Source organism: Dreissena polymorpha, chromosome 6 (genome assembly GCF_020536995.1).
Source record: "Dreissena polymorpha isolate Duluth1 chromosome 6, UMN_Dpol_1.0, whole genome shotgun sequence".
Lineage (NCBI taxonomy): Eukaryota > Metazoa > Mollusca > Bivalvia > Myida > Dreissenidae > Dreissena > Dreissena polymorpha.
This window is the reverse complement of record NC_068360.1, coordinates 43209277-43236292: the sequence shown is the minus strand read 5'-3', so window position 1 is coordinate 43236292 and position 27016 is coordinate 43209277. Positions and strand designations below refer to the sequence as shown.

At 35.9% G+C, this 27016-nt stretch overlaps 1 protein-coding gene across 3 annotated transcripts; it reads left to right on the top strand.

Annotated features, from left to right (window-relative positions):
- The first annotated feature begins 368 nt into the window (after positions 1–368).
- Positions 369–26628, top strand: LOC127836333 (uncharacterized). Of its 3 annotated transcripts, none has more exons than XM_052362916.1 (11): positions 369–535; positions 7475–7693; positions 8338–8490; positions 10163–10446; positions 11601–11749; positions 13120–13149; positions 18547–18663; positions 19698–19845; positions 21374–21480; positions 24381–24493; positions 25285–26628. In XM_052362916.1, exons 2-11 carry the CDS (start codon positions 7487–7489, stop codon positions 25300–25302), a joined length of 1326 nt encoding a protein of 441 aa, XP_052218876.1. In that variant the 5' UTR covers positions 369–535; positions 7475–7486; the 3' UTR covers positions 25303–26628. The 3 variants fall into 3 exon arrangements, with proteins under 3 accessions (XP_052218876.1, XP_052218878.1, XP_052218877.1); XM_052362917.1 differs by lacking the exon at positions 369–535 and adding an exon at positions 3774–3850; XM_052362918.1 differs by lacking the exon at positions 13120–13149 and having other exon boundaries at positions 371–535.
- Positions 26629–27016: the final 388 nt, after the last annotated feature.

Sequence of the window (27016 nt, the reverse complement as noted above, 5' to 3'; positions counted from 1 at the left end):
ACTTTCTAAGGGACTACAAATGCGTGAAAATACGTAAATAAGTGGTAAAGGGTCAAAGTGTTTATGTTTTAATAAATATTAAGCATGTGTGACGCATAAGCCTTTGCATAAGCATAAGATTAAGGAGCAGCAATTGCTTCAAGAGGTCGCGGGTTCGAATCCCGAATTTTTTATATATTTTAATTGATTTTTTCGAGCTATTAAAGCAAATTAAGAAGATTCAAAACAATATATAAATGTAAGTTAACATATGTAATGATATTTTTCTTAACTTCGAAAATATGTGAACAAATTTGAACGAATTTTGAAATTAATTTTCAATTTTCATGTATTTAGTTGTTACTTACAGATTTTTTATGTGAGTCTTGTGTTGTGTGGGGAAGCCGGAGTATCCGGAGGAAAGCCAACCTGTCCGGTATGGTAACCACCAACAAATCTTACATTCTGCCGGGGACGTGGGTTGAACCTGGGTCGCTAAGGTAACAAGCACGTGTACCAACCACTGTGATAGCCGGACAGCCTCCACAATATACATGTATGTGATTCAGTGCGTTAAGTCTATCTGCGTCGTCATGACGTCCATATTAGAAGAATACGTTCATACAACGTTTAGTGGATTGTAATATAAACGTACTTACAATAAATCAGGCGGTATTCTTCGCATAAACAAGTGATACTTAAAGTTTACTTTCGTTTAAAACCATCAGGATGAATATAGATATGAATAAACACTTAATATGTTTTATTGGGGAAATATGGCATCCCTATTAAATCACTGGATCTTCAACTTACATATCATGAAGCGCAGTTTAACAAGAATATTAGTACGGCAAAGTTTTTTGAAGACTTCTAATGTAACAAGTACATGTACATACCAAGACATTTAGGAACTTTTAAAAAAAATCGTCAAAAATCGTTTGAACCTTTTTCTTAAGTTAATTGTAGATATCTCAAAGTTAATTTAGTAAATATAATCCAATGTAACAACAATAATCATGAACATAAAAGTTGTTAAGTGAATATATAAAAATGATCGATATCTCAACCTGAAATACTAGATACAAATTTAGGGTCGGTACAACAAAATTAAGGGTCGGTCCGGTAATTGGAAACAAACAAATTTTAAGCATAGTGATGAGCTTTTGAACTGAAGACAATTGCAGGCAATCGAGAGATATTTCAACCAAACATTCAAGACTTTTATATAATTGAATTAAAGTCTCATACGAAATTTGTCTCAGTAAACAGTGATTTGCAAAATATGTGCGATGTACGTTCTATGTGTTTCAAAGTTTATTGCAATTTTTTTTTCACACATACCTTGCAAGTCAAAAAACACTTACAATTTTCAATCATCCGTTTTCGTTGAGTTATATCCGCATATATAATTAAAGTTAAAGTTGTTGCTGTTTTCAAATCATTTATAATAATTCCACACAAAAGGTCTGATTCAAAAAAACGTTTGAGTCAACTCCTAGCGTTGTACTTATTTTTAACCAATACATACATTGGAACTCTCTGACCCGCGTTTAATGCTGCATATTGTCTACGAAATTTATTGTATGCAAAGATTGGAGCAAATAGCAAATCGTGTCGAATATATCATACGCGAGTTTTCTTTAAAAACAAAGATCAATAGAAAATTGCGTTAATAGATCGCTGTTTCAAATTAAATCCTGTGCAGAATCAAAGATATTTAAGAAATAATTTAAGTGAAAACAATCGCGAATTAAGATTATTTCAAGTACTCAATAAAGTATATTATCAAGCTCTCCCGACTGTACACCTGAATACATAAAATGCTGTTGATAACTGATTAAAATATAAAGGTTAAAGGTGTGGTTTATAGTCTGCTTCGATATACATCTTCAGCCGACTTTGACATTAACCCCCCGATCACTGGGATCTACGTCGTCCGTTTACATATGGCGCACCAGGCAGCCACGGCACATTGGCTCATTTCCCTCACAGGTACCCATTTATACACCTGGGTGGAGAGGAGCAAGAGTGGGTTTATTTTTTGCTCAGAAAAATCCAGTGCCCTGGGAGGGATTCAAACCAGGGACCTTCCGATCCATAGACCAGCATCATACCACTAGACCACTGTCCCCACTACATAACTATAGGGATGCACTATTCCGTTTTGCACGAGGCTATCCGAATATTGAGCGTGCAGGTATCATATCTCATATAGAAATATTGAGCGGGTACATGCAGACTCGCCCCTTCACATCAAATGTTTTTGTGCGCGCCGCTGTTCTTACATCTAACAATTATTTTTATATTGCGTTATGCGAACTTTTCATATCATGTAATCATGGACGTTTACTATTTTGTTCCCAACGCTTATAGACTTAGGAAAAGCAATTTTATAAACACAAATAACAACTTAAACACTATATTTGATATGGTTTGCTTAAACATTGCATTTTGCGGCATTTCGAGGTCAGTGTGTGTGTGTGTGTGGGGGGGAGGGGGGGGGGGGGGGGGGGTTGCAGCTTTTCTGCTTTTTTGGAAGTCGTCACAGAGAGGAAGAATTTGCTTCCGCCAATCGACCGTTTTGTTTTAATAAAACAGTCTGACTTAAAAGGATCTTTTCACGGTTTGGTAAATTGACAAAATTGAAAAAAATTGTTTCAAATTCGCAAATTTTCGGTTTAGTTATGATATTTGTGAGAAAACAGTATTACTGAACATTTGCCATGGTCTAATATAGCCATTATATGCATCTTTTGACGATTTAAAAACCTAAAAATTATAAAACGTTGCAACGCAAAACGAATGAATATTTTGGAGAATTCTGTTGCTGTCGTTTAAATTTGTGTAACTACGAAGATTGCTTATATAAAGTATAAAATACGCATTTTATGTATGCTTGACAGGACAGCTCAGTTGGCTAATGTGTTTTTACTTCAGGATTCCGGTTCGAGCACTGCTGCGGGCTAATTGTTTTTCCTTTTTAATTTAATTTTTGATTTTTTACTGGAGCTTTTAAAATTTAATGTTGACATTTATCAATATAAAGCATTTAATGACAAACTTCAAAACATGCCAAAATCTGTGAAAAGGCCCCTTTAAATTATTTACCAAAAATGCTCGAGATTATATATTTCATTAACAAAACGCAAAGGAATATAAATGTTGAAAGAAACTGAATCTTGATGATATTCTATTATTCCGCATAATTCAATCGTAAAGAAAAAAAACTAATGTTAAATACATGTACATAATATTACATGTTAAGATGCATACGATGTGACCTGATATATCGTTTATATCTTAGTACAGACGTGTGCAGTTTGAATAAACGTGTATGTGATGTGATCTTCATTTCGTATGTGTTATATAATATACAAATACAAGCATAATATGTACTATGATATGATATTTAACCGTATAGCGTTAAACGCGAAATAAAAAGTGTATGATTGAATATTCAATTCACGTACTACATAACGAAGATTTCATGCGGTGGATTAGCGACTAAGAACTGAACAAAAACAATTAAACCTTTGTTTTCCATTTTATTATTTAGAACTTTAAATGTTCGAACATCATATTTAACATCAGAATTTACGCCGAGTATCTGTTTTAAAGATATTTTTTGTTTCGCGTAACCCTAGTTGCAATAGTCCGACCCCCAGCTATTGACCCTCCTGGACTGTACGTATGTACTTATAAAAGCTCAGAGCATTCAAGAAGAACTACGCGTAACCCTTGCTTCTGTCCACTTTTTCTTCAATAATTTTCTTTCGGTCTTTAGATAAAAAACTCTTCATTTGGAGGTAACAATGGCCGGTTAACAACAAAATAAACAAAATTCTGTCAACATTTTCTTTCGTTGAATCAGGTGATTCTCTTAAGGAGTATTAAAAAAAGCATACACGGTTTCTTAGTTCTTATTATTCATATTTATTTAATTCAATGTCGTTAATTATTGTGCTTTATATAAGGCTTTTATAACACTACAAACCTGAAGCTGATATGTCCAGGAATCGAATGGCATGATTTATGAATAATAATCCCATCTTGCATTGTTTGACCCGAACTTGCCGGTCTTGGCAAAACTGTTCAGCAAATGCTTGTCCTAAAATGTAATAAAAAAGTTTTTACAATCGTTCACATGGACATGATATTGGATTGTAATACACCACCCACAAATTTGATTTTTCATTTTTTATTTATTTTCAGTATGATGACTCATGGTCTAATCATGCAATCATATCTGTTGAAATTGAAAATATGAAAATCATACTGGTATACATACAACAACCCCTTCATAATTTATGAAAATAATAATAGAGCAAAGTACCCTAATTTCGACATGTCCATTGTTTCGACATGCTTTGACATTTTTTTCCAAAAATCGTTTGGACCGTAAATTCGACATTGCGAATAATAATAAATATAACTAAATAACTATTATGCATTGCCTTATGTAATCTTTTCATTATATATAGATCAACATCATTACTGGGTTATTAAATATAACATGTACATACCAGCTCTAGTACTTCTTGAATGCTCTGAGATTTTTTGAGTACATATGTACAGCGACACGGGGGGTCAATAGCTGGGAGTTGGAATATTGCAACTAATACCAGCTCCATCCTTGGTAACTTTTGCAACCCTTTTGCACAGCAGATTTGCAAAACGTGTTTGTTCTTTATTTGTTAAACCCCAACCAGTCAAACTGGTTTAACCAAGTTGTCTAAAAACACGCGACTTCTGTGTTTCGATTGCTTTGTTTTTGTTTTGTTTTTCTGATTTGTTTGAATTCATTTATTTTCATCAATTTCTAATTTCCGTTTCGTCGAAAGTGGAATGCCAAAATCTGCAAGCGCACACTATGACATTCTGAACACGAATGATAAATGGTACAGGTTCAATATTTTTGTCAAATTCATATCTTTGTTCGCCAATTAAAATATTTTGACATGTTACAAACAGGTCGCAATGTTCATAATTGAAACAATGGTGCAGGCCTGCTTACTGTTACAACAATTCACAACTTGTCGCCAAACAGAGTGCAAGATGGGGTCTCAACTTCTTTGCAGACATTGACACGTTATTGTTATCAAAACATCGTGACAATAAACAAACATTTACTCCAATTAAGCGCTGTCCACCTAACCGTGAACAGCAAACGTGTTAAGATTGTTGTCTGCTACAATTCATCAATACACAGGTGTCTACTGTGAGCCTGGGCCAATTGTATTGGAAAGGAGGCGGAGTTAAGACTGATCGAGATGTGTGCAAAACACATTGAGTCTGCAGAAAGCAGTGTTGATTGAAGCATTTAAATCGACAGCTTATGTCATGGTTTGGAATTTTCGGCGCATGACCAATTTTTAGGAAGTACGGTGTACATCATGGGGTTTTGTTATCGGCGTATGGAAGCAATTATCGGGTGTAATATACTACCGTACGCCTCTTTGTGCAAGAGGTGCTCTTATTAAATTATAACTGGAAGACTTAACAAGCGGAATACATTAATTACAATTTTTAAAGGTTATGGTAATTATCTGTTCCATTGAAAGAATATTCGTTTCCTTCACATGTTTAAAAAAAAATTAAACTAGGGGTGTCAAATTAAGGGGCACCATATCAAAATAACGATCTCATACTTCGTAAACGTTTTAAGTAAATACGATACGTATAAAACATCCTTACCTGACAGTCAACACTTAAAAAGCGCGAGATGCAATAAGGTACGTTAATGGTATGTCGAAGTAAGGAGGATACCGATCATATAAATTGGTATACACATTTTAACCTTAAACTGTCAAAAGTACGGTACTTTGCTTTACATAAAAATAACTAAACAATTATATTTTTATTAATACAATAATGTTTATATTAATATTTGGAATAATATACAGCATTGCAATAGTCATTATCAATGAATTATTATAATTATTGAAACAGAAATCCAAAATTCAACCAACCAAAATGTTTTTCGATTTTAAGCCTGTTAATATCTAAATTATGTCAAACAACAAACAAAACTGTTATGATGTAATGTGAAGAATATGCATTAGGACCACTTTAAAACATTAGGTTTTGGCACCAAAATAAGTGTCTTAAAAAACCTTTAACAACAGCATATATTTTTAAGAATAATAAAGGTTTATAAGTAAAGTACATGTACATTGATTTGCTTTATTTGCAATAATATAATTGGAAATTTTTTTAATCCTCATGTGACCTATTTTGATGCATATACAAACAGTTGAGGCAGCATTTAATTTCTCAAAATGCTATACTAAAAATTATAACAAATTTTTACTTCTAATACAAAATTTAATAAAAAATGAACATTTCTTTACAAAAAAACACTATAAGCTGCAATTGTATAATCACTTCTGAAGACCAATACATTTTCTGAATGGGGTCTAAATTGACAAGTGTGATTTGTATGCCTTAAATTCTCATCAGAATTGAATATTTATATTTACTTGAATGAACAGCTTATAGAAATTGTTACTGTTAGATTTTTTTTAACAAACACCCAGTTACAAATCATAGTTCACACAATACTAAATTTTTTTTTTAGATCTGTTAAAGTCATTCAAAATAAACAGTGAAAAATAATTTAGCAATCCGTAGATGTATACATTAGAAAAAAATGGAATTGATAACTTATTTACTTTATATTTTCACAAGACAGTTTCAAGTTAATTAAAGGAGTAAGTGACACTGACAGACACATATATCTTCTCACAAAATAATCTTCTGCAATAAACAGACTTACCAAATGCCAGTTATTTTTGAATGAGCAAAATCACATAAAAATGGGATTCTACAAATGATTGTTCTGTTTCACCACCAGTGGAGGCCTTTAATTTTCCTGTTTGTTCTTCAGGTTGAGTTTCAATCCCTTTTACTGAATTTGATGATGCTAAATTAACTAATGAGTTATCATTCATTTTTTAGTGACTTGGAAGATTCCTATGTGTCATTAGATATCATTAGTATATTAGGAGATAAAAGCGTTTGTTAAGCCAATAATTCTTTGTTTGTAGATATTAGGGGAAACACAACACTTTTTTTGGCCTAATTCATGTTAGAAGTAAAATGTTTGAAATTCTAGAAAAAATCCTAAAACTTCATCTTTAATAATTGAAAGTAATAACATTAATAACTGACTGATGTATTGAACATACCAAACTGTGAACAGAATACTATATACATGTAATCCTTTTGTATAGGTAATCAGGTTGTAGGGTCTACATGTGCTGTATTTCCCTTTCATATCAAACCTTTTTAAATAGTCTTGTTTGTGTGTTATCAATATTCTTGATGTTTTAAATTAAGTGTGTCTATAATTATGGATGATAGCATGTAGATACAAACTATATTTATGTAAATAAATAGTTTCCTTTGATTATTTCTGCATGCCATAATATTATATACATTTTCATCAATCAGCCAAGTTTGAATTTTAGCAATATATATATATGTAATTTTTCAGCTTCATTTAAATATGCCAAAGAAAGGGAAAAAAGGTGGTAAAAAGGGGAAAAAGAAAGGAGGGAAGAAGAAAGCGAAGGCACCAGCAAATGCTGGGGACATAATTCAGAGATTATTGAAATGTTACGAAAGGAATTGTCACTTGACAGAATCACGTGTCTGCCCAAGAATAGTGGCAGCTTTAAAGGGATGTCTGGAAAATCAAGGAATTCTTTCTCAGGTTGGGTTTTGGTAATTTGCGATTTTAAGTTCTTATTCATTCATTATTCTTGTTGATATTATTGATGAAACTGGTAATTTGATTTCTTATTTCAACATATCAGTCATGATTATTTGTTTTAAAGTGAAAAGAACTCATAAACTGTCCTTAAAATCAAAAGAATATGATTATAGCTCATGGACAGTTATCTGTGAAATTGAAAAGCAATTAAGAATTTGGGTTTATTTATAAACAAACTAGCAATATATTTTTTCTTTGAGAATAATGTTTTAGCCTTATTTCAACTGTAAATTGACACTTAACCCCCCCCCCCCCCCCACTGCTTTTAAAAGACTAATTGAGAAATCTAATTGATTCCTTGCTCTGGGAAAATAGGGCTTAAAGCATTTGTGTTTAGTGATGTCACAAAATGCCTGTTCAGGTTAATCAGGGCTGACACTTCGGCTCTTATGATATTGTTTTTTTAGAGCAAGTCTCTTTTAAGCAAAATAAACAGTTTAGGCGGAGAGTGTCATCCCTGATAAGCCTGTGCATACTTCACATGCTTATCTGGGACAACACTTTGGGCAAATGTATTAAGCCCTGTTTTCCCAGAGTGGGGCTGAGCTAAATAAAAGCAATTATCCACTTAGCCCCTGTTACAGTTCATCTTTGAGCCAGTTGCTGTGGAGAAGGAGGGGGACATCCCAGTCTTGATAGAACCATTCCTGGCTGCGCTGAGACAGGAGCGTTACACGTTCATCAGGGACATGTACCTCTGGAAATACCCACTGTCTTATGAAAACACGGCTACTCTAGTATGTATTATGTTCACATACACGTTCATCAGGGACATGTACCTCTGGAAATACCCAATGTCTTATGAAAACACGGCTACTCTAGTATGTATTATGTTCACACACACGTTCATCAGGGACATGTACCTCTGGAAATACTCAATGTCTTATGAAAACACAGCTACTCTTGTATGACGGCTACTCTAGTATGTATTATGTTCACATACACGTTCATTAGGGACATGTACCTCTGGAAATACTCAATGTTTTATGAAAACACGGCTACTCTAGTATGTATTATGTTCACATACACGTTCATCAGGGACATGTACCTCTGGAAATACTCAATGTCTTATGAAAACACTGCTACTCTAGTATGTATTATGTTCACATACACCTTCATCAGGGACATGTACCTCTGGAAATACTCAATGTCTTATGAAAACACGGCTACTCTAGTATGTATTATGTTCACATACACCTTCATCAGGGACATGTACCTCTGGAAATACTCAATGTCTTATGAAAACACAGCTACTCTAGTATGTATTATGTTCACATACACCTTCATCAGGGACATGTACCTCTGGAAATACTCAATGTCCTATGAAAACACTGCTACTCTAGTATGTATTATGTTCACACACACGTTCATCAGGGACATGTACCTCTGGAAATATTCAATGTCTTATGAAAACACAGCTACTCTAGTTTGTATTATGTTCACATACACGTTCATCAGGGACATGTACCTCTGGAAATAACCAATGTCTTATGAAAACACAGCTAATTGAGTATGTACTACGTTCACATCCTATGAATTAATCAGGGACATGTACCTCTGGAAGTACCCAATGTCCTATGAAAACAAAGCTATTTAAGTTTGTTTCATCTTCACATCCTTTTAAAGACATATTGTATACAATCAGCACGACTTTATAGATTTAATATTATATAAAAGCTATCCATTTAATGAGGGTGGTCAATATTTAAGTCACATGATCCACTGATTGCAGAAATGTAATATGGTGGCCTATTTGCAGTCAGATTTGCTATTTGACTGCTCTTGTAATCTGTTTTTCTTCCATTGAGTATATAAAGAATCTCATAAATTGTTTCTTTTAAGACAAGGTGAAAGCTATTGTGATTTTCAGATAAGTTTTATGCTGTGTTTTTCCCATTTTTATACAAATTTGCAACACTGATGAATTTTAACAAAAGTGTGTATTAGTACAAGTAAAAATAGCATAAATGATCTTCCAATATTTAATTTAAAGAAGCCATCAAAATAAAAATGCAAAGTTTTATGTAATTTTAAGGAAACAAGTTTTTTTTTAAAGAAGGCTGACTTTATGTGAATTTATTTGTATCGCTGTACTGATTTTTGTATCAAACATATTTAACTTCCCTTAATTTAACCCTTTACCACTTAACGTATTTTGACGCATTTTTAGTCGCCTAAAACATTACAATTTACAAAATACCTTTCTACCTAGATTAAACTTTTAAAGGCTTCATTTCCAACCCTTAGATACAGATAAGCAGCAAACAGCATAAAACCTAAACATACTGCGAGTTACTTGTAGGCTATTCTGGTTTTATGCTGTTTGCAAATAGCCATTTTCACTTTGCTTTTGGGTGGGAAAGGGTTAAATATTAACTTATTCAATAAAATCATTGTTGACGATTCCAGGCTTTGTTGCTAGAGAAACCCATCTACCCGATCAGAATGCTGGAAGTCATGGACTGTCTCATAGAACCATACGCTGTTGAGCGCCTCTCTAGGTCCTTCAAGTTCGCCCTTAACCTGACAACAATCAACCTTGACTATAACGAATTCAGCGACGAAGGTTGTAGGAATCTTGTAATAGGGCTTGAAGGGAACACGACCATGCTGTCGGTCAGCCTGTGCTATTGTGGACTGGGGGTGGCTAGTGGCACTGTCCTGGGGAAAATGATATCGACTACAGCGGTTAGGTAACCATCGAAACCTTGTTTTTTACTCTTTAACAATCAGATACACTCTTTGATGCGTTTGTATTCCCTTACAATATCAAATTAAATAAAAGACCTTTCTTTGTAGATTCAAGTTTTAAAGGCTTCATTTACCCACCTAAGATACTGTGAGCAGCAAACAGCATAATACCTGAAAAGGCTGCGTTTACCTTACAGGCTGTTCTGGTTTGATGCTGGTTGCTTGCACGCAGCCATTTTGACTTTGTTTCTGAACAGGAAAGGTTAAGTAAATGCTGCTTTGGCTACATAACTCTTTGTTTGCAATATTCAAAGGTCCACAATCCTTTATTATACTAAATGTATATTAATCTTATTATTTTCTTCGTACTAGTATTCATTTTTGATTAAACTAATGATATTTGTAAACAGTTGGTGTTCTCTTGCCATTAATGGTCTGAAAATTTATTTGTATATAAATTTCAAATTGCCATGGCAAACTGTAATATAGGTGGTCTTTGATTGTCAACAGTAAGTGGTCAGTTTATTATTCATAAAGTTATCCATATTTTCCATGTTTTTAAAGTGTAAATTGCAAGATTTAGTTCCAAAAAGATAGGTTCAGAATTGGATATTTTGTGATGTTTTAATTTTTTTCTGAAGACACATTACAAAACAACAAAAATTATCTCAAACTTGACAGATAGTAATTTAATCAAAATCAATTATCACTTAGAACTGAAGTGTTTGAGGGTTTACATGAGGTAGAATCAAACTCATCAATAATTTTGCCTTAAATGTTAGATGTATGGCTAATTATGATGTTTAAGTGCACAATTACATTGACTAACCTCACCTTTCCCTATCAAACTCATCTTACATCAGATGATATCAAAAGTCACCAACCATACATTTTCTATATGAGCCATGCTCTGGGTAAACAGAATTAATTCATGGGCTGAAAGTGTTGTCCCAGATTAGCCTAAGCAGTCCACACAGGCTAATCAGGTACAACACTTTCTGCCTAAACACAAATTTTTCTAAGCAGATACTTCCTTTATACGAACAATTTCATGAAAGCGGAGAGTGTGGTCTCTGCTCAAGCTCATCTGGGACGATTCTACGCAACTCATATAATTATTTATGTACATGGTAACTGTATGTTTTACTAACGCCAGAGAGCTGTACATTGATGGTAATGACCTTGAGTGTGAGGGGGCAATGGAGATCATTAAGCTCTGTGTGGAGCAGGCCGAGAGAGAGGCACTGATGAGGGCAGAGGAGGCCAAGAAGAAACTGGAGGAGGAGGAGGCGCTCAAGACAGCAGGTGAGGGGAAGTGTGTGGCACAGGGGTATGGGTGCCTAGGGGAAGTTGGAGGCACAGGGGTATGGGTGCATATGGGAAGTGGATAGTGGACACATATGTAGAGCAATGTGGTGAAGGATAAGAACAAAGATGTAAAGATGCTTGAAGGGAGATAGAGATGGGGGCACAAGGGTAGGGATAATGTATTAGTGGTACAGGGGTCGGGGTGAAAGGGGGACACAAGGGTAAGAAAGTGGGCTACAATGGAAGAATTGCAGGACACAGGGGTAGGGAAGGGGGGGGCCCTATTCAGAGCAGAAATGGGTGGCACAGGGGTAGGGATTACGGTTAGGAAAGCGGACACTGAGGTAGCGATGGGGAACAAAGCATAGCAATGCATAGAGGAACTCTAGGGTAGGGATGGTAAAGACACGGGTATAGGTGCATAGGGGACACTAGAGTTTGGATCGGGAACACAGAAGTATATATGCACACGGAGAAAACAGGGATATGGATGGGGGGGGGGGACATCAGGGAAGGTATTGGGTGACACAGGTGTAAGGATGAGGGGGGTCATCGTAATGAAGGACACATGAATAGGCATAATGGGATGGGAGGGCATGGAAAACACAGATTATGATGATGGGTGTTGGTGGACCAACTGTGTTTGTTTGGTACTGCTCCTTAGGTGGGAAAGGGACAGTTCCATATGTGCTTATCCATCCACACTTCCTTCACCTTGTCCTTATTTTTTTCCATTGATGCTGTTGCAGGATTGAGTGGGATGTTCCTTGTGTGCACCTTTTGATATACCTACCTTGGGTTGTGTACTGTTATCCTACTAGTATACACACTCCTGCAATCCCTGACATTCATGTAATTGCTTCTACTGGTGGTGGTTATCCCAGCAATTTTTCGGTACATTTCGCTGAATTTTGTTTCATGTTAAAGTTTCTATGATCGAAAAAGAGATGACATCCGAAAAAGAATGTGTTAAAAAAAAAAAAGCATTTTTAATTGTGAAATTCATAGTCATTATTTATATTAATAAAGATTATACAGAAAAATTATAATGGTTGTTTGGACACATGATTTAGTAATTCCATTATATATTTTTTAAAAAGACAAATATATAAAGGACACCAGATACAAAAGCTGAAAATAGAGTCCCTTGTTTAAATGTTCACTCAAAGTCATGACAATGAATCCATGTTAGACATGAATATATGCATACAGTGCCTGCTTCATGGATACAATAAATGTCATATAAGATTTCAGTGGTCGATAGCATCGAAACATTTGGATAATGAATCCACAGAATCTGTGTGGAATTTTTTGTGTTTAATAGCCTTCCCTTTTCAGCTGTAATTATGACAAGTTTTGTGTTACAGTTAACATATATGGTCAGGGTATGTCATCAGGTACAAGTACTATACTTCTTGTTTATTTCACTACGCCAACGGCACCAATATGAGAACTGTTTTGTGTTGCGTGGCTTAGTCCCATATACATGTAGCTTGCCATTTCATTACTTTTACCCTTTACCTCTTAGATACGCATTTTGACAAATTGGTAGGCCCTTAGAAAATCCAATTGAATTAAAGACCTTTCTTAACAGATTCAAGTTTTAAAGGCTTCATTTCTAACTCTTAGATACTGATGAGCAGCAAACAGCATAAATCCTGAACAGAGTGTGAGTTACTCGCGGGCTGTTTTGGTTTTATGCCGTTTGCTCATAGCCATTTTCACTTTGCTTCTGAGTGGGAAAGGGTTTTAAGCAAGCAGAAATCCGTGTGAAGATGAGGGCTTCTATTCACCAACCCATTTTTAGACTTTGGAATTTAGAATAGACTTACAAACAAGAAAAATATGATCAACATTGAACTTAATGATACTTTTTGAACAAACTGTTTCAAGAATATTGTTTATTTTTAGACTTAAGTCTAAGAATTGGGTGGTGAATACAGGCCAAGATTTTATTGGTTTTTGCCTTCATGTCTTTTATTAATTTTACTCCTACATTGTATAAGTGAGGAGGCAAAAATCTTATTCCTTAAAAAAATTCAATTGTAAATATTTCAAATGTGAGTCGAAGAAAAGGACTAATTGTTTATAGTGTTATGTAAAATCATCTTGTTTTCAGCTCACCTGAGCACAACATGCTCATGGTGAGCTTTTGTGATCGCCTTTTGAGCCGTCGTGCATTGTGCGTTGTGCGGCGTCAGCATTTGCCTTGTTAACTCTCTAGAGGCCACATTTATTGTCCAATCTTCATGAAATTTAGTCAGAAGATTGGTCTCAATGATATCTTGGATGAGTTTGAAAATGGTTACGTTTGCTCGAAAAACATGGCTGCCAAGGGGCGGGGCATTTTTCCTTTTATGGCTAAATATGGCTATAGTAAAATCTTGTTGACACTCTAGAGGCCACATTTATCGTCTGATCTTCATGAAACTTGATCAGAAGATTCATCCCAATAATATCTTGGACGAGTTCGAAAATGATGTTGGTTGGTTGAAAAACATGGCCGCCAGGGGGCGAAGCATTTTTCCTTATATGGCTATAGTAAAGCCTTGTTAATACTCTAGAGGCCACATTTATTTTCCGATCTTCATGACAATTGCTCAGAAGATGTGTCCCAATGATATCATGGATGAGTTAAAAATGGTAACCTTTGCTTGAAAAACATGGCTGCCAAAGGGCGGGGCATTTTTCCTAATATGGCTTATATGGCTATAGTAAAACCTTGTTAATGCTCTAGAGGCCAAATTTATTTTTCGATCTTCATGAAACTTGGTCAGAAAATTTGTCCCAATCATATCTTGTTACCTCAGGTGAGCGACTTTGGGACTTTCAGGCCCTCTTTTTGTAGTTTATAGGTAAGTTGATGACAGCAGAGAGAAATATGTCTATGAGGATTATTAAAACCCAAATTTGAACTTAGCAGAAATTGTTTCCAATGGTCATTTTATTGATCAAGTATTAAAAAAACCCATTTAAATTGGTCAAATAAATATGTTTTGGTAATATTCAATCATATAGTTTATTTATATGTGATACATGTACCTGATGATGTTACGGTCGAGCGAAGCTTACAGTAGAGTATGTTTTCCATTTTCATGCAGGGTTTCAAAACATAAATATAATTTGATGCAATTTTTAAAACAAAATAGTTTCCAGTGAGGATTAAATAATTTAATTTAAATTAAACAATGCCCTTTTGAAATGGATGGAATTATCTTCAACCGACTATGGCTTTCAAGGAACCAATCATTCTGCAGATACTATCAGAGAATGTTGATAACCCAATCAAAACAGTTGATGTCATTCTGATACATATCAGCATTTGTTTACCATATATAACAGAGGCAGATGAAGGCCTCTTCCCAATTAAAAATTTGCCTAAAATCATCAAGTTTTACCCTTAATCAAAACATCATTTTTTTCATTTCCTTTATCAATAAAGGCCATATATGTTCCCGAAATCAGTACAAATGACCCATGCTCAGGGAAAATGGGGCTTAATGCATGTTCTTAACCCTTTCAGCGCTGGAACCGAATTTTAAAGGCCTTTGCAAACTGTTTGGATTCAGATGAGACGCCACAGAACATGGTGCCTCATCAGGATCCAAACTGTTTGCTATTTAGATAGTATTCTTTGAAAAAAATCTAAGAAAATGCTTATTTTAGAAATTCAGCAGACAACATTTTAGCAGACTACAAATTTCCCAGCATGCAAAGGGTTAAAGTGTTTTCCAAGATAAGCCTTTGCCTACTGCACAAGCATATCAGGGAAGACACCTTGCTTTTATTGAATTTTATTTAAAGGGAGTCTGTTTTAAATGAAAATCCAGTCAAGGCGGAAATGTAGTCGCTCATAAGCCTGTCCAGACTGCACAGGCTTATCTAAGGTGACACTTTAATCACATGCATTAAGCCTCGTTTTCCCAAATGGGGCATTAAGCGTATATGATACTCATTTCTTGGCTTGGTTACTCTTAAATATATATTTTTTGCACTTCATTTCTCTTGATGTCTTGCTTTAGCATTTATTATCACTGTTTTGATATTCACTTTGCTAAAACAGGTGTACACACAGAATCCAGCCTAATGTAAGATATGGGCCAGGTTAAAGTTGGTTTTCTTTCATTTCAAAATGGATGATGTATGGCACGTAACTAAATGAATTGCACAATTTCAGTTATGAACTGTTTTGATGAATCTGCTGTGGCTGCTAAATAAGCAAGGGGGTTATTGTCATATATTGCATCTTGAAGTCTTGTAAAAGCTGTGCTTTGCTTGTCCCAGCTCTTTGTCAGTATTCTGAATTTTTCCATTTCTTTTTTTTTTATTACCAGAGACATTTGTTTGTCTTTTGTATTTTTTTACACAGATTTATGGATTTTCACAACCATAATCAGATTTTCATGTTTTTACTTGCATACTACATGTATTTAATCTTTGTACTGGCATTCTCTTGCCTGTATTTTATGTGTACATTGTTGAATGTAGGTTTTTGATATATATTATTGTTGGCATTTCCTACCGGTAGTTGAAAAGAATGGGGAACTTATATCCGACGATGGTAACATTTACGTTCATGGCGTCTCTGGGTGACAAGAAAAAATGTGGAAATAACTGCTTATTTTAAAAGCTTTACATAATTTTGTTTTTGATAAATTAATATATGGTTTGATGAATATTAACTTGATGTTGTTTTTGTGATGGCAGGTGATGTTTGAATGCAGCAGAATATGCAACATGCCTTACTTAACCCTTTCCCACTTAGATGCAAAGTGAAAATGGCTCTGTGCAAGCAGCATAAAACCAGAACAGCCTGCAAGTAATTCGCAGTCTGTTCAGGTTTTATGCTGTTTGCTGCTCATCAGTATTTGAGGGTTGAAAATGAAGCTTTTAAAACTTGAATATAGTAAGAAAGGTCTTAAATTAAATTGAACTTTGTAAGGGACTACAAATGCTTCAAAATAGTCGTATCTAAGTGGTAAAGGGTTGTCGACTAATTTTAGATCTTAAATACATGTACATGTCAATCAAAAGTAGGAATTTATTGAACAACCCTCTTATCACCGAATACTTTTGTGCAGAAAGTCTCATTTTTATTATAAAGACCATGAATCTAATGTGAGGACAGACGTTGTTATGAACTACTATTATATTAAATATGATATTGGCCAATTATTGTGTTAAACAAGGCAGAATTTTAAGAAGTGGCGCCAATGAATGTTTTATTAGTAGCACACATTTATTATCTGATGTATGTATAATGTGTGGTGTTTTCTCTGCGTTATAAGTGGTGTGGTGTGCAGTGAAGGCTACACGTATATTCTGTTAAACGTGATTACTTATTGGTCATGTTAATGCATAAATATGCAGTATGGAAATGAAGTTTCTTGTGAAGTGAGAATAAATATATTTTCATTCAAGTATGTCAATTTTTCTATGTTGTTCTTGTATTCATTTTTTCTGAAGATTTTCTGTAATGGATTTATAGCCAGGAAAATTCATTATCCCCACGCTTTTTGAAAAGCGTGGGGATATTGTGGTTATCTCCGCCGTCTGTCTGGTTGTCCGTCTGTCCGTCCTGGCCACTATCTCCTCCTACACTATTAGCACTATAACCTTGAAACTTACACACATGGTAGCTATAAGCATATGTGCGACCCGGCACTATTTAGAATTTTGATCTGACCCCTCGGTCAAAAGTTATGGGGGTTGGTGTGGGGCCGGGTCAGAGATTTTCACTCATTTTTTTTAGGTTATTTTACATTAACTTCTTCATTTCTACACCGTTTTATTTCAAATTGATACTTAACAACCTCTCTTATGATAATACGGTCAATCTCAACTATGCATGGCCCCATTACCAACCCTGGGGCGCCCTGCCCACATAGACCCCCACATAGACCACACCCATCCAAAATTGCCTTTTACTATAATTTATTCCTTTCTACATCGATTCACTTCTAATTCATGTACTGAACTTCTATAATGACAATACGGTCAATCTCAATCATGCATGGCCCAATTACCAACCCTGGGGCGCCCCTGGGTCAAACATGCGGCGTGGGGATACGTGTCGGCCTCTGCCGCGCCATTTCTATTTTTAATTGACATTGGGTTTATGGCTATTATAATAAGGAAAATTTTATTTTATTAACATTGGATTTTTAGCTTGAAAATTTTGTTGTCATTGACAATGGATTTATTTCTTGGGGAATATATTTTTATTGACTTTGGATTTATAGCTAGGAAAATATATTTTTATTGACAACAGATTTATAGCTAGGAAAATGTATTTTAATTGACATTGAACTTGTAGCTAGGAAAAATATTTTAATTGACATTGGATTTATAGCTAGGAAAAACTTATTTTCATTGACTATGGATTTATAGCTAGGAAAAAATATTGTCACTGACATCATGGTCCTATTTTATCAAAGATCTTATTACAAGTCAAAGTCTCCTCTGAATTTCATATTTAACAAAATGAAAAGAAAATCTTGTAAATTCAGTAATCACATATATATGTTCATAAAATCACCAACTTAAAGACATCATAAATACATGTGCATAAACTCACTCAAATATAGTAATCATACATAAATGTTAATAACATCATAAAAATAAAGTAATCATAAATAAATGTTACTCAATTCACTAAAATAAAGTAATCATAAATATTTGTTGGTGATCAGTGCTACATCATCATAGAAAATAGTACCAGTATCATAATGTATATACATTCATGTAACTAAATATCCTTTTCAATGCTTAATAAGATGGTTCCCTGTTTACAGCCAAGGAAAACAAGCTCCGATACCCGGTCGCTGACAGCAGTGGAGGGGAGCCAGCGAAATCCGATACTGACGCAGATAAGGAGGAAAAGGGGGGAAAAGGAAAAAAGAAAAAGAAAGGTAAAAATAGGGAAATCGAAAACAAGAAAAAGAAAAGTAATATCGGTTGAATAGGTCTTGTTTTTAACCCTTTCTGTCTGAGATAAGCATTTTTACACATTTGTTGTCCCATAACTTATTATATTAAGGCCTGTCTTACTGGATTCAAGTTTGAAAGTTTTTATGTCCCACCCTAAAATGCTGATGAGCAGCAAACAGCATACAACCTGAACAGACTGTGAGTGACAGGCAGGCTGTTCTGGTTTTATGCTGGTTGCAGTACTTTGTCATTTTCACTTTTCTTCTGAGCGAGAAAGGGTTAATATTAAGGATTCCTTGCAGTTGTATCATTGTAATGTTTCTTTATTGCGGGGTAGTTGCTGTAGTTTAACATTAAACCTTGGATATTTTTAAATTATATAAATATATTGTTTTTCGTTACCTGTTTGATTGGTTTATAAGTAACTATTTATAGTATATATTTACAATAAAATTGGGCAGCAACTACATATCTGGACCCAGATGTTGAACATTAGAACTATTGATTAAATTGATTATGGTTTAAGTTTTATAAAATATATTTCTCATACTGGAATACTGTAAGCCATGGAGGCTCCAATCTGTAGAACTATTGATGATTTTGGACAGTGATGAATTTACAAATGACTATTAAAATGTATGTGCGTTAAACATTCCATGTTTAGGGGATTTTGTTTGTGTTTGCCAAACATGTTCTTTTTACATAATCATTTATTGACTTATAAACAAATGTCAGAAAATTGCATACAACTTTAAAAAAAAATCTTTTCCACTCAGAAGCAACGTGAAAATAGCTATATGCAACCAGCATAAAACCATAATAGCCTGCAAGTAACTCTCAGTCTTTTCAGGTTTTATGCTGTTTGCTGCTAATCAGTACCTTAGGGTTGAAAATAAAGCCTTTACAACATGAAACGAGAAAGAAAGGTCTTAAATTTAATTTGATTTTCTAAGAGACTACAAACATGTCAAAGAGTGGTTAATGGTTAACAGCATTATCAATACCTTTTTTCCAGGAAAAAAGAAGAGGAAAAAGAAGGAGCCCCCGCAACCGCCTAGGGTTGGTCCGTGGATTCACAAGCTGCATATTGCTGATAATGGAATTGACAACCTCGCATTTGGTGCTAAATATGCTCCCGTTATATGCATGAGGCTGTTCAAAAAGTGAGTAAATCAAAGAAGTAGGGATAGCATATATATATATATAGAGACTTCTAGGCAAGTGTTGGATAGTCATACAATATATTTTATTTAGCAAGGTTCTGAAATTAAACCTTGGCCATTGGTTCACGCTTTTGTGCCAAGCAAATCTATATTTGTTTAATATCTTGCATTCTGTTTATCCTATAATGTTCACTCTTTTTTGTCTTTTGCCAGTAGACGAATTATAATACGTAGCTATTAACAAGAGATGTGTTTGTCAGAAACACAATGCCCCCTATTGTGCCGCTTTGAAGTCATAAATTTGACCTTTGACCTTGAAGGATGACCTTGACCTTTCACCACTCAAATGTGCAGTTCCATGAGATACACATGCATGCCAAATATCAAGTTGCTATCTTCAATATTTAAAAAGTTATGACCAAACTTTAACGAAGGCTAAAGTTTTAGGAAAGAAAAATACAATGATATTTGACCTTTGACCTTGAAGGATAACCTTGACTTTTCACCACTCAAAATGTGCAGCTCTGTGCGATACACATGCATGCCAAATATGAAGTTGCTTTTTTCAATATTGCAAAATTATCAAACTTTAACCAAGGTTAAAGTTTTGGGACACACACATACAATGAATGAATGAATGAATGACAGACAGACAGACAGGCCAAAAACAATATACCCCCGATCTTTCGATCCGGGGGCATAAAAATATGGAAAACATCAAATAATGTCATGAAAATAAACAGAATGGAGGCATTATAATGTGACTGTTCGATGTGAAATACAGATGAGTTGATTCAATTGACTGCCATGTCCATCAATGCTGGTTAACTGATATCCAGCACTTTGTAAAGTCTTATCAATTCTTTTAGCTCACCTGAGTTGGTTAACAGGGATTTGGTCTGGCCCAGTCCTTCTTCCTTAATGCGTATACAGTAAAAATATGCAAATATTCACATAGCATAATTAACAAAATATCTTCTGATTTTTGCACTTATTTATTGAACACTATAGTAATGTACAATCAATATTATTTGTAGGTCATCAATTTTGGTTGTTGGATGGGTTTACCAATCTACCTTCCTAAAACAAACACATTGGAATATGACCAAATCAGATTATTCTTTTTTCCAGATTCAGAAATTCAAGAATTTACGTTGAACAAAAAGTCATTTCTTGAAAAACCACAAAATTTCATGCCAAAAAATATATATGAGCTGTGCTCTGTGAAAAAGGGGTTTAATCCATGTGTGAAAAAGTGTTGTCACAGATAAGCCTGTGCAGTCTGCACAGGCTAATCAGGGACAACACTTTCTGCCTAAACTGGATTTTTGCTAATAAAAGACTTTCTTTAAACAAAAAATATCATAAAAGCGGAAATTGTCAGCCCTGATAAGCCTGTGCGAACTGCACAGGCTAATCTGGAATGGCACTTTACGCACAAGTATTAAACCCTGTTTTCACAGAGCGCGGCCCACATGATTTAATAGTATTCAGGAACCTCACTGTTTTTGTGTGACCCATGTTTCAGACTGTTAATGCACAGTGACTGTGTTGAGGAGCTTGACCTTGAGGACAACTGGATAGGTGACCTGGCTGGTAGAGAAATACTGGAGGCATTGGAGCATAGGAAGGAAGGTAGGTACAACTGGATAGGTGACCTGGCTGGTAGAGAAATACTGGAGGCATTAGAACATAGGAAGGAAGGTAGGTACAACTGGATAGGTGACCTGGCTGGTAGAAAAATACTGGAGGCATTGGAGCATAGGAAGGAAGGTAGGTACAGCTGGATAGGTGACCTGGCTGGCAGAGAAATACTGGAGGCATTAGAACATAGGAAGGAAGGTAGGTACAGCTGGATAGGTGACCTGGCTGGTAGAGAAATACTGGAGGCATTGGAGCATAGGAAGGAAGGTAGGTGGACAACTGGATAGGCGACCTGGCTGGTAGAGAAATACTGGAGGCATTGGAGCATAGGAAGGAAGGTAGGTACAACTGGATAGGTGACCTGGCTGGTAGAGAAATACTGGAAGCATTGGAGCATAGGAAGGAAGGTAGGTGGAAAACTGGATAGGTGACCTGGGTGGTAGAGAAATACTGGAGGCGTTGGAGCATAGGAAGGAAGGTAGGTACAACTGGATAGGTGACCTAGCTAGTAGATAAATACTGGAGGCATTGGAGCATAGGAAGGAAGGTAGGTGGACAACTGGATAGGTGACCTGGCTGGTAGAATAATACTGGAGGCGTTGGAGCATAGGAAGGAAGGTAGGTACAACAGGATAGATGACCTGGCTGGTAGAGAAATACTGGAGGCATTGGAGCATAGGAAGGAAGGTAAGTACAACTGGATAGGTGACCTGGCTGGTAGAGAAATACTGGAGGCATTGGAGCATAGGAAGAAAGGTAGGTACAACTGGATAGGTGACCTGGCTGGTAGAGAAATACTGGAGGCATTGGAACATAGGAAGGAAGGTATGTACAACTGGATAGGTGACCTGGCTGGTAGAGAAATACTGGAGGCATTGGATCATAGGAAGGAAGGTAGGTACAACTGGATAGGTGACCTGGCTGGTAGAGAAATACTGGAGGCATTGGAGCATAGGAAGGAAGGTAGGTACAACTGGATAGGTGACCTGGCTGGCAGAGAAATACTGGAGGCGTTGGAGCATAGGAAGGAAGGTAGGTACAACTGGATAGGTGACCTGGCTGGCAGAGAAATACTGAAGGCATTGGATCATAGGAAGGAAGGTAAGTACAACTGGATAGGTGACCTGGCTGGCAGAGAAATACTGAAGGCATTGGATCATAGGAAGGAAGGTAAGTACAACTGGATAGGTGACCTGGCTGGCAGAGAAATACTGGAGGCATTGGAGCATAGGAAGGAAGGTAGGTACAACTGGATAGGTGACCTGGCTGGCAGAGAAATACTGGAGGCATTGGAGCATAGGAAGGAAGGTAGGTGGACAACTGGATAGATGACCTGGCTGGCAGAGAAATACTGGAGGCATTAGAACATAGGAAGGAAGGTAGGTACAACTGGATAGGTGACCTGGCTAGTAGAGAAGTACAGGAGGCATTGGAGCATAGGAAGGAAGGTAGGTGGACAACTGGATAGGTGACCTGGCTGGTAGAGAAATACTGGAGGCATTGGAGCATAGAAAGAAAGGTAGGTACAACTGGATAGGTGACCTGGGTGGTAGAGAAATACTGGAGGCATTAGAACATAGGAAGGAAGGTAGGTACAACTGGATAGGTGACCTGGCTGGTAGAGAAATACTGGAGGCATTGGGGGCGTTAATCATTAGTTTTTCAGTTAACAATTGGGCCATACTGAAGGTGTTTGAGCAAAGGAAGAAAGGAGGATGGGAATATCACTACCATATTGAATAAAAAAAATTCAATTTTTCTTGAAACACTAGTTATGCAATCCCTTATTCCCATTCAACAATAGGGTGATATTGGAAGTATTGGAGTGTATGAAGACAAAATTGTGAAGTATAAATTGTTATACTATCCTATTTCCTACCCACTACAACTGAATAGTTGAGCTTGCTGACAGAAAAGCATGGGGCATATAGAAACTAATGTACTAGTATTTGCATTAACACTTAAATACATCTTGATTTATGCTATGAAGTCCCAATTTTTACTGTAGCCAAATTGGATGTTGTTTAGAAATGGTTTCATCAGAAACTTAAAAAAAAATGTGTTGTAATAAAAAAAATGCAGAAATTTTAGTTGCCAATTAAGGACTTTGCTTTGACCAATTAGAGATTCTAGTAGCAACGGGCTATTTTAACTTCTTGAAACGCTTACATAGCTACATTATGAATTTGTAGACATTTGGTTTGGTCTCAGAGGGCACCATTTAGTTAAACACTGTAAGAATATCTGCAGTGTGTTTATGAGCAATTGAGTCGTGTTCTGAGAAAACTGGGCATAATGCATGTGCGTAAAGTTTCGTCCCTGATTAGCCTGTGCAGTCCACACAGGCTAATCAGGGACGACACTTTCCGCTTTTATGGCATTTTTAATTTCAAGGGGGTCCCTCCTTACCAAAAATCAGGTTAAAGCGGAAAGTGTTGTCCCAGATTAGCCTGTGCCAGCTACACAGGCTAATCTGGGACAACACTTTACGCACATGCATTAAGCCCAATTTTCTCAGAACAAGACACAATTGAAATGTTGATTGAGTTTACTTTACCTTCTCTTGCGTAAACAATGTTTAAAGGCGGCATTCAATCTTTAAGTTGGATATTTAGATAATTCATTCGAATGTCTTTGTAATATATCATTATCAGCATCATTTGTAATATTTTTACTGTGTGATAGTTACTGCACAGTTGAATCTGGAGCTGGTTTGTCCGCTAATAACACCAGGTAACCTTGCATGACTTTAAAGCTGACAAGGTTACTTCTGACCAAACTTCACAGGCTTGTCAGGAGCTATGCTGGCAGCATATGGCATAAGACCCATATTCACATGACATTGCTAAAATGTTGTTGTTGTTTGTTTCAATGCCTGAACAATATTGTAGAGAAAATGGGCGGAGTAAAGATCAGAACCACCCATAACCTCAGCGCAGACGTCTTCAACAGCATTCTGAAGCTGGGATCAGGGCTGAAGAAAAAGAAGAAGAAAGGGAAGAAGGTAAACGGATTCAAATTAGTAAACAAATTCAGGCTTCTCTTTGAGAAAACTGTGTTGTCCCTGATAAGCCTGGTTAGTATGCATAGGCTTATCAGGGACAACACTTACCGCCTTGACTAGATTTTTGTTTAGAAGGGACTTTTTAAACTAAGGATTCCATAACAGCAGAAAGTGTGCGGACTGCAATGGCTTATCTTGGACAAAATTATGCACATTCATTAAGTCCTGTTTTCCTGTTTGAAGCATTGGTAAATTTACATTTTGTATTCTGCAGACTATACATGCACAAATCTTAAAAAAAATGAGAATAACAAACTTTGATTTTGCTCTCTGTAATACAAAATTCACATGCACAAAGCTTTGAATCTTTTTGAGGCCCAATAAATTGCTGATTTCTTCAGCCAGCTTGGTTTTTGCAAGTATCATCCTTTGTAATTGTTTAGTGAACACACCAAGTCTAACAGTGACTTAACAAGTCATAGCATCTGCAATGTCTGTGATAGAGAGGTCATGTTTTAATATTTTTCTGTTTACTGTGGCACCGTGGATATGTTGTCCGCATAGCAACCTAGAGGTCACAATTGTTCGATCCCCACTATAGGTGCGTTTTTTTAGATCTCCTCTATAGACACCAAGTACTGATTTTAGTCCCTTGAAACGGACTCGAGAATGTTTCAAATAAGCCTTTGGCTTTGGATTTCATAGAGCTAAAATAAATAGGTTTTAACTTAACCAATAGTTCTTAGTTGACTACTATAATAATATGTTGAGTTGTTGTTCTTGTTTTGCAGAAGAAGAAGAAGAAATAGAGATATCCCCAAATCCAAAAGATGGATTGTTCTCATAGATAACAGTCAAGTCATGTGAACAACACTTCGGCATTTTAAGGACTACTTGTGCTATGATAAGTGATACAGCCAAATGTTTCTTAAAGGTCTAGCTTTTGGCAGCAAATCGAACTTTTAAGCCAGGCTCTGAAAACGGGGCCAATGCATGTGAGTAAACCAGGAAGCAAAGTCTAATCAGGGACGACACTTTCCACTTGTGCTTGATTTTCAAATTGAAGAAACATCCTTTAAACCAAAAATTCCATAACAGTGTTGTCCCTGATAAGTCTGTGCACACTAAACAGGCTAATCTTGGACGACACTTGAGGTACATGTATGGATCTTAGTTCTTCCAGAGCTCCGCGCACGTCCTGTGATAAATAAACTTCATTGCTTGTGATATTTAGTTTCATACTGTGATATATGCACCATACAAAAGTTATATAGCACCAAGGTGTTTTTTCTCCTTCAATATTCTTAAGTATAAAATATTTCTTATAATTTTTTATTAAAACATGACTTTTGAACTCAAATACATTTTTTCTAGCCGATATTCCAATTCAAAATTATCATTTTAATGCTGTAATATAAGAAAAGGAAAACATGTTTTGGTGCTATTTAACTTTTGCTGTTTGTAACATTGTCTGTAAATGTTTTTTGTTTCTTTTCTCCTATGTATATGAGTCGTGTCTGAGAAAACTGGGCATAATGTATGTGCATAACGTGTCGTCCCAGATTAGCCTGTGCAGTCTGCACAGGCTTATCAGGGACGACACTTTCCGCTTTTATGACATTTTTCGTTAAAATGAAGTCTTTTCTTAGCAAAAATCCAATTTAGACGGAAAGTGTCGTCCCTGATTAGCCTGTACAGACTGCACAGGCTAATCTGGGACGACACTTTACGCACATGCTTTATGCCCAGTTTTCTCAGAACACGACTTGTATATATTTACATTAATCATGAGTATGATGTCTGTAAGATTGATCAGAGAATCTCTAGGTCTGCATTTACTCAGTTTTCAAGTTGCCTGTCTACTCTACATGTTGCCTGTCTACTCTACATGTTGCCTGTCTACTCTACATGTTGCCTGTCTACTCTACATGTTGCCTATCTACTCTACATGTTGCCTGTCTACTCTACATGTTGCCTGTCTACTCTACATGTTGCCTATCTACTCTACATGTTGCCTGTCTACTCTACATGTTGCCTATCTACTCTACATGTTGCCTGTCTACTCTACATGTTGCCTATCTACTCTACATGTTGCCTGTCTACTCTACATGTTGCCTGTCTACTCTACATGTTGCCTGCTACTCTACATGTTGCCGGTCTACTCTACATGTTGCCTATCTACTCTACATGTTGCCTGTCTACTCTACATGTTGCCTATCTACTCTACATGTTGCCTGTCTACTCTACATGTTGCCTATCTACTCTACATGTTGCCTATCTACTCTACATGTTGCCTGTCTACTCTACATGTTGCCTATCTTCTCTACATGTTGCCTATCTACTCTACATGTTGCCTATCTACTCTACATGTTGCCTGTCTACTCTACATGTTGCCTATCTACTCTACATGTTGCCTGTCTACTCTATTTGTTGCCTGTTTAGATCCAAACTGTCCTGAAGAAGGCTTATAAGCTTAAAATTTAGAATTTACTAAAATTGAAGCTAAGGCATTAGAATTGTTTT

Bases quoted from the DNA above. Each gene is read 5' to 3' on its own strand.
- LOC127836333 (XM_052362916.1), top strand. From the start codon at position 7,487: ATGCCAAAGAAAGGGAAAAAAGGTGGTAAAAAGGGGAAAAAGAAAGGA. The intron at 10,447-11,600 runs GTAACCATCGAA...TACTAACGCCAG, and splicing joins ATATCGACTACAGCGGTTAG to AGAGCTGTACATTGATGGTA. The intron at 19,846-21,373 runs GTGAGTAAATCA...CCCATGTTTCAG, and splicing joins TGCATGAGGCTGTTCAAAAA to ACTGTTAATGCACAGTGACT.